At 33.3% G+C, this 9,083-nt stretch overlaps 1 protein-coding gene across 1 annotated transcript; it reads left to right on the forward strand.

Moving 5' to 3' along the window:
• Window positions 1–1,480: 1,480 nt before the first annotated feature.
• On the forward strand, window positions 1,481–2,674 carry LOC134241984 (uncharacterized). The gene is made up of 5 exons (XM_062723999.1): window positions 1,481–1,498; window positions 1,607–1,693; window positions 1,907–2,008; window positions 2,265–2,336; window positions 2,568–2,674. Exons 1-5 carry the CDS (start codon window positions 1,481–1,483, stop codon window positions 2,631–2,633), a joined length of 345 nt encoding a protein of 114 aa, XP_062579983.1. The 3' UTR covers window positions 2,634–2,674.
• The last annotated feature ends 6,409 nt before the right edge of the window (window positions 2,675–9,083 follow it).

Below are 9,083 nucleotides of genomic sequence, written 5' to 3' on the forward strand. Positions count from 1 at the left end.
TAGTTAAAGATCTAGTGAGAAAAAATTTCATAATTAATAATATTCGAACTCTAAATACTTTGATCCGCTCACATACATACAGTGTACATGGAATATCTCCCTTGTGTGGCGATCTGTAAATGTAAACTGATAATTAATCGAATTGGTTGCTGTTGTTTTCTTCTAATTAAATGCGATAAGATTTTACGAAATCAAATTTTTACCTATGCAACTTTAAAAATTTATCAGCAATGCATGTACTATAGAAATTCTATATTTATTAAATCCCGTTTTCTTCCCTCGTGGGAGTCATGTTTTTAGTTAATTCTTAAGTTGGGTAGAGATTGTTGAAGAAGAAGAAGAACGACAGGTAATGCAGTGCTTACCATTTTAATTTACAAAGGAGCACATTTTGAAAGATTATTTGAATACATTTTTAAATATATTATTTATTGAAATCCATGCAGTGAAATTTACAATGACAAAGCCCATGCATGCACACTCTCTCCTTTTAAAATAGATCAATTTGATAACATTCATGAATGTATTTATTTATTTCATTTATTAAAATAATATTTGTTTGTTTATATAGAAGAACTTATTAAAGATGGATTCAGATGGATTCAGAATGGATTCAGAATTGAAAGCAATGGCGCCACAAATAAAGCTTAAAGAGAAGATGCAGGAAGAACTAATGGTACATACTGTGTAAACTTCTTAAAAGATGTCAAATGATATTAACTTTTTTCTTTGTAGATTGATAAATACATGTATTCTAATTGTATTACAGAAGGAAGCCCCTAAAAAGATCGTGAAGCTCAGGAAAACATTTCTTGCCATAGAAAAATCAAGGAAATTTTGGAAGACAATTCACAAAGAATTAAAGGTAAATTCTTAATTATAAAAATATATGCTCTTTCACATGTATCTAATCTACACTTTTTTGTATATATGCAATTAAATTTCGATGATATAAAAATTGAATTTTGTCTTCATTTAATTAATTTTATACAGGTAGTTTTGGTTAACAGGAATCAAGAAAAAATAGAATTCTATCATCAAAAGATCATGTCGGAGGTGTTAAAAGACCTTCAGGTAAATATGCCAAATTTAACTATCACTGGTTGCAATTTTCCAGAAACTGATAAAAAAAAATGGGTTGGGTGGGTGGGGGATTTCATATTTTTTGAAAAAGGTAAACTTTTAAGAAGTTTTAATAAATTTGGATTTTCAGGTAGTGGCTTCAAAGGAACTTAAGAAAAGAAGTGTGAGAGAGGAAAGAAAGAATACCATTCAGAAAGAGATGCACCAAGAGTTGATGGTAAACTATTTTATCCTCATTTCATATATTTGTACTTTTTGCTTATGTTCTCTAAAGTTTGATGGTCCAGTCTTGTTTTGTCTACTTTTAATCTTTTTGAAATTTTTCTTATAGGCAGTTTTGACAAGGAAAAATATGGAGAGAATACAGAACATGAAACAAAAAGAAGCAATGGTGAAAATGTTGAAAGAGCTGAAGGTAGATAAGCCAAATACCCAGTATTACGAAAACTAAAAATGGGATTATTCCCAATTTTAAAAAACATTTAAACCGTAAATTAGTTTTGATTATAATTTTCATTTTCAGGTAGTAGCATCAAGAGAATTGAAGAGTAGAAATGAGAGAAGAGAAAGAAGGAAGACAATTTGGAAAGCTATTCATAAAGAGCTGATGGTAAGTCTTCATGTAAACTTCCTTTATCTATATTTTTGGCATCCAAAAATGTGAAGTATAGAAGCAGAAATTAATTGATAATATAACATAAAGAAAGACCAAGATAAAATCTTATACACTAAATAATTTTCATAGTTTGTAAAATTTGAAACAAACAAAACAAAATCTAATATTTCTCCAAAGTACCTTAATAAAGGGTTCCATATTTTATAGAAATTCAACAAAGGCACCAACCCAGAGGACGAGGAAGAAGATTTATTTGTCCCTCGAAAGCTTTTCATATTCAACGTGGACACATTTAAAAACTCTCCACAGGTCAGATTTTGATATGTTGATGTTTAGAAATCATTTAGAATTTTTTCTGTTCAAAAGAATTCCATGAAAATATGCATATTGACAACATTTACATGTATGTACCATCTATGGGAGATGATAATTATGTATTGTTCTTTCCAAATATAAATCTATTGTTTGTAAGGAGAGGGGGATCAGAAATCTTTATGAGCAAAGATGGAATAGCTTAATATTTGTTAAAAGTGCTCATTCAACAAAATACCTTCTTCCTTTTTAGAGTGTTGAGACTACACAATGCCACAAAGAAACGGATATTAAGAATGTCCAGTGTACCTCAAGTGTAGGACAGGTATGTAGAATGTGTAATTTGAGTTTAGGTATTTATACAATGTCTATCAATTTGATGAATTTAGATTGATAAAAAAAACAAACAAGAAAAAGCAACATCTATCATGCCACATGTCAAGGCATTTCACTGTATCCAATGAATATATTGACTTTTTTATATCTAAATTATTATATTACAAAATATATCAAATTCAACTAACTTTTATGTATGACAATATTTTTTATTATTCAGGTGCCCACTCCAACAAAAAAGAAGTCATTCCAGGGAAGGTTGAGGAAATTCTTTGGTTTAAAATAAGAGACTGTTTGTGTGGAACCTGAGGATCAAAGATATTCACTCATAATTACCGGCTGAACATGACTTGGACAATATTAAAACTAACTTCTGTTACGATCTATCATTTCTACATTACATTTAAATTTCTTCATAACTTTTAATAATTCTTTTCATTTTAAAATAAAATGTGTAAAATTGTATTTTGTTCATTTATAGCTGTAGATCTGTAGCTCTCCAAAAAAAAAGATATATTGATAGACCGGAGAGCTACATGATACCACCCATTGAAATAAACTGTATGTTTATTGCCCACATAAAAACTGTATATTTTTAGCTTATTACTGCAGTGTGGCAACGCACTTTGAAAAAATTACGCACTTTGAAAAAAAATCAAAGTGCGTTAAACCTTGGGACAAAATCAACGCACTTTGAAAAAATTTTTCAAAGTGCGTTAAATTTTGGACAAACTCAATGCACTTTGAAAAAATTTTTCAAAGTGCGTTAAGAGTCTACATCAATATATTTTACCATGGAGACACTTAACGCACTTTGAAAAAAAAATCATATTTTAGTAATGGAAAGTTTTATTTATTTATTTTTCAAAAACTTATGAATTGATAAACTTTGTTCGAAAAAAGGAGAAGACAGGTATAAGATCCTAGCTCAATCCAAATCTTTATCTTTTGAATACATAGGTGTTGGTAACAAACGGGGGAGGGGAAAAATAGAGAAAAAGGGTATGCTGCATTTTCAATGCTTATACGATGTATATATCTTTCCAGAATAAGGGGGGTAAATAAACCTCCTACCCTGGCCTATTGCCCGGTCTCGATGTCTATGCTATACTCAAAATATTTATATAATTATGTATTTAACTAACTAGTATAAGGTTGAAAACTTTCAATATTAAATGAGTTAATTAATACAAGTGAAAACTAGAAATATTGAAGTAGAGAGTAAAACATATGAGAGAGAAAGAATTTTCATTTTTTTGAACAATCAAATTGCCCCCTTTCTATTATGATAAATGCTAAGTTGCTTTAAGCTGTCCACTGTTGGTGTCCCCTTTACAGCTTATACTTATCAAAGAATTAGAATTTAAAGAAAAGAAAGAAACGAATTAGTGATCTTAAACAATCGTCACTATTTTTTTCAAGACCCCTTTCCCTTTTATTTTATCAAAACCTCAAATATTTAAAACGTCAACTTCTCAGGTCCTGAAGTGACTTCATCATAAAAAAATCATCCATCCAGGATCTGTCATCTATCATTCCAATTATTTGTAAGAATATTGATCAATCTACATTTTTTTTTCAAAGTGCGTCAATATGGTCGATATCAACGCACTATGAAAAAAAATATTTTTTTCAAAGTGCGTTATAGCTTGGAAATCATTTAAATTTAACGCACTTTGAAAAAAATTTTCAAAGTGCGTAATTTTTCAAAGTGCGTTGTAACACTGCAGCTACCGTAGTTCATTTTATTGGTTTGTCTATTTCATGGACGCAGGTTTCTTAAATTAACTCAGAATAATTCAAAGCTTCAAATAAGAAGATATGCCATGGTCATTATCATACCAACATCTCAAGTAATTCCTCAGTTTGAACTTGGACAAAATACAGTCAAACTTTGTCATCTCGAACTCAATGGGACTGAAAAAAATACTACTACTCAGTAGTATAAGAGGAGTTGCGGATAAGAGATAAAGCGTAAAAGACGGACGGACGGAAATCCCGATTTCTATATACCCTCCCACTTTTCAAGCTGGGGGTATAACAACCCGAACCCACAAAAACACGGACCCCTAATCTACTCGTTTAATATCATGAAGAGTTATTTATTTACATGCACAGTGTATGCTTGAATTTATCATAAATATACTTTAATGAGCGATTCCACAAAAAAACCCCAAAAATTCTTGACCGAAAACTGTTATCACTGTGACACTGGTTCGGTATTGGTGGTTGAATTTGTAGATTTATCAAAAACTTTTTATACCCACACTTGAAAAGTGGGAGGGTATATAGTAATCGGGATTTCCGTCCGTCTGTTACGCTGTGTGTGTATCTGCAACTCCTCTTATACTACTGAGTGAAATTTAATGAAACTTTCACAGAATCTTTATTACATATTGTCATTGTGCACCTCCTATTTTACTTTTTTATTTGACATGTATTTAAGGTTTCCCATAGTAAAACATGGACATTGCCATTTTACCTATGACGTCACATATAGAAGCTTCTGGATAACATTTGATAGGACGAGTTATTCCTGTTTACACATTACCATAAAACAATATATAGCAACACATAGACATTATGGGAAGCGGGGGTATCATTTAGTGAGCTCATTGCTCACAGTACCTCTAGTTTTATGTAGAGAACAATAAACAATTTAAACTAGAGATACTGTGAGCAATGAGCTTACTAAAGGATAACCCCCGCCTCCCATATGGTTATAACTGATGACAAAGTCCATGTTTTGCTGTGGTCGGGAAACCCAAAATATGTGTCGGATCAAAAAGTAAAATAGGAGGTGCACAATGGCAATATGTAATTTCCTGATCATGACAACGAGCACACGGCGGGTGTGACCGGTCGGCAAGGGATGCTCACTCCTCCATGGCACCTGATCCCATCTCCGTGGGCACAATGGCAATATGTAATAAAGATTCTGTGAAAGTTTCATCAAATTTCATTCAGTGGTATGAGAGGAGTTGCGGATAAGAGATGGGTACCCCAAAGCGTTACAGACGGACGGACAGAGGTGGTACGTCTGTTACGTATTGGGGTACCCATCTCTTATTCACAACTTCATACCAATGTAGGAAATTTAATGAAACTTTCACAGAATCTTTATTACATATTGCCATTGTGCACCTCCTATTTTCCTTTTTAATCTGACGTATATTTTGGATTTTCCAGAGCAAAACCTGGACACTGCTATTATATTCATATGGGAGGCGGGGTTTTTTTGAGCTCATTGCTCACAGTACCTCTAGTTTGTATATTACAATACTAGTATATCATTCTCCCTTGCACATGTGGCGTACGTCTCTCAGCTGATTCGATACACAAGAACATGTTTTTTGTAGGAGCAACTACAAAAGATGCAGACTACTGTCATAATGGTAATCTCACATGGGGTAAACATTACGCAAATTCGATAAAATGACTACGCTTACAAATACGAGTACGTCGTTAAATCGAATGTTGATAAAGGTCTTTCATACATTCAAATTTAATTGTTAGGTCATTGTACCTTTTACTGATCAATGTAGAGGAAATAATTGATAGATGAAAAGTTGAGGAGATCTTTTGTGTCATACAGTTTAGTTGAAAGTTGGCTATTGGCATATTATCCAAATACGAGGGGTGATCAAAAAGTTCGCAAACTAATTGAATAACTTTTAAAATATTTTTCAAAGTTAGATTTTGAGTTTATTCTTTTTCAAAGTAGGCCCCTCTAGATTTTATGCACTTTTCCCATCGGTCTGCCCATGCGCAAAACACGTGATCCAAGCCATCACGTGACATGACCCTTAGCACCGTGTTCACAGCAGTACCAAGATCTTCCTGGGATTCATATTTTTCTCCCCGTAGGTTATCTTTCAAAACTGGAAATAGCCAGAAGTCACAAATTGCCAAATCTGGGCTGTGGGGGGATGAATTAGGTTTTCTATACCCAATGTTTCCATGGTGTCCATCACAACCCGACTTTTATGGCTAGGTGCGTTATCATGGTGCTGAATGAATCCAGATCTAGATCTTATCAGATCTGGGCGCTTTCTCTTTACTGCTCTCATCAAATCTGATTTGATAACCCGTGCATAGTAGTCCCAAGTAACTGACGTTTTGGGTGGTACCATGTGATTTAGAATTATACCGTTGATGTCACAGAAAACTATGAGCATAACCTTCCCTGCTGACTTGGTTACGCGTGTTTTTATTGGTGTTGGCGAGGAAGGATGCTTCCAAATTGAACTTTTGTTGTTTGCTTTCTGGCTCATAGAAATTTACCCAAGTTTCATCACATGGGATAATTCTATTCATGAAATAATTTTGTTCTTTCATATCTACTAACGTAGGACCGGCACGCATTCACTCTCACCCTCATTTGCTCTGGCAGAAGGATGTTAAGCGTTAAGAGAATGTTCCATAAGACATGCCAAAATCATTATCTATTTCCCTAATCGTAACTCTTCGATCTTTCATTACATATTGTTCAACCTCAGACACGTTTATCTCGGTACTTACGTTCAGCGGGCACCTAGATCTATCATCATCTTTCACCGTCTCCCTTCCCTCAACAAAACGTTTCATCCACTTACTTATTGTACCTTTTGAAAGCCCACATTCCCCATAAACTTTATGTAAATCATCGTATATTTCCGTAAAGGATTTACCTAGTTTTACATAAAATTTTATTATAGTTCTTTGTTCAAGTACCATTGACTCATTTTCGTCACAGTCGCCTCTATATTGACGTCATTTTAACATCATGACGTCATAATTATGACGCACATTGATTTCAACATGACTCAAACTGCATAAAGCACATGTTTAGGGCTATATTTGTGACAACTATTTCATTCTTGTCAGAACTGTAGTTAGGTAGATAGAGAATTAGTTTGCGAACTTTTTGATCACCCCTCGTATAATACAGATGTAGCGGACTCTTTCGTTTCAATTTAACTGGGATATTCCGAGACTTATGTTGATGTACATAAATCTTCGTCACAATATCTGAATGTGGAGTTGATGACAAAAGTATGATTTTTCTTCCCATTTTGAATGTAATACCGGTATATGGAGATAACTAACAGTATTCAAGCTCAAATGTCCATTAGATAATACAAAATAGGAGCAGAGCAAACACAGACCTCCAAAACATCATAACATCAAAGGTGGGATCAGGTACCATGGAGAAGTGAGTATCCCTTGTCAACCGGTCACATCTGCCATGTGCTCCTTGTCATGATTGAAAAAAAAAACAGAAAAAATTGTCAACAATTTGGTGTGTACAGTTACATATAATGGCCTAATAATTAGTATGAAAAGGTCAGTCAGCATTTGACTTAATGATATATAATTGTATTTGCTGACAAGGTCATTGTTTAAATCTTCGTGGACATATCTTAATGTGGAGTTGATGACCACATTTTTCCCTCCTTCTCATTTTGAACAAGTTTTGCTTCATAGAAGAATATGAAACAGGTCGTTTGATAAAGGAACACAAATTAGTGTCTATCAAAACCCACCGCACAAAAAGTTCTTTTAAATATCAACCTCAGATTACATGTATTTTGAATCAGATTAAATTAATTTTTCTTAATTTTGTAAAAACTAATGGCAAGATAGAAAAGTTTCTGAGTTTACCTTTCTGGAAGAAACAGTTGTCTATGATATAAAAAAGCCAGATCTATCATTTATCTACGGAACTGATTGTTTCAGGCTTTTTGATATTGCTTAACTTGTAAAAATTCTGTAATTCTAAAGTTTCTAAATCATGTAAATGTATACAGTTTAAAAAATCATTTGATTTACATAACTTACTTTTTAATATAGTGAAGCACAGCTGTCTGAAGTTTCTCCTTTTCGGTATTTAATATTTTTGTGCGAAGCAAATGTAGGGGCTTGGAAGCTAGGTCTGCTGGAACCTGCATGTGTCTTTGTAGTTAGAGAGTTTGATGAAATTTAGATATTCACTAATGGAATTTAGTTATTCAATACAGAACGAAGTCAGTTTTATTGACTGGGAGGTCAAACTCAATACAAACTTAACATAATTTTGAAGAGTTTCATCCTTAGAAAATGAACTTGAAAGATGTGAATCGCCTACTATTAAATGATTGTCTTTGTGTAGGTAAATGAAACTTATGTATTATTAGAAATTCTTATGTCTAGGAGATTTAGTACATTGATGAGATTATAGCTATCAAATACATACACTTAAATATTGAAAATCTTGTTGCTAGTATTTTGTTGTACATTTTGCTGTTCTATTTTCGTATGTATATATACCTGTATATTCAATGCGGTAAAAATATCGAAATTTGTTCCGTTTTTTGTATATTTCATGTACATTTCAGGGGCGTAGCATCGTTTTTGAAAGTGGGGGGCCAGCCAGAGAATTTTTTTTTACTCACCTGGAAAAGTTGACAACTTTTTCAAAGCCGACTTACTTTCAATTCCATTTTTTTCGTACATTTTCCTACAATTCCTTCATATCACTATACTATGGTAAAAAGTGGGGGGTCAACCATACTTCCAGTGAACATTTCCTATAGTTAAGGTAATGTTGGGGGAAAAAGTGGGGGGGCCAACCATACTTCCAATGAACATTTCCTATAGTTAAGGTAATGTTGGGAAAAAAGTGGGGGGCCAGCCCCCCCCCCCCCCCCCCCCCCTGTTGCTACGCCCTTGCATTTAAAGCTATTATTCACTTGCAAAATTATATATTATATGAATT

The sequence above is a fragment of the Saccostrea cucullata genome, unplaced genomic scaffold, assembly GCF_032062105.1.
Source record: "Saccostrea cucullata isolate Sc308-1 unplaced genomic scaffold, CSIRO_AGI_Scuc_v1 ctg438, whole genome shotgun sequence".
Taxonomy (NCBI): domain Eukaryota; kingdom Metazoa; phylum Mollusca; class Bivalvia; order Ostreida; family Ostreidae; genus Saccostrea; species Saccostrea cuccullata.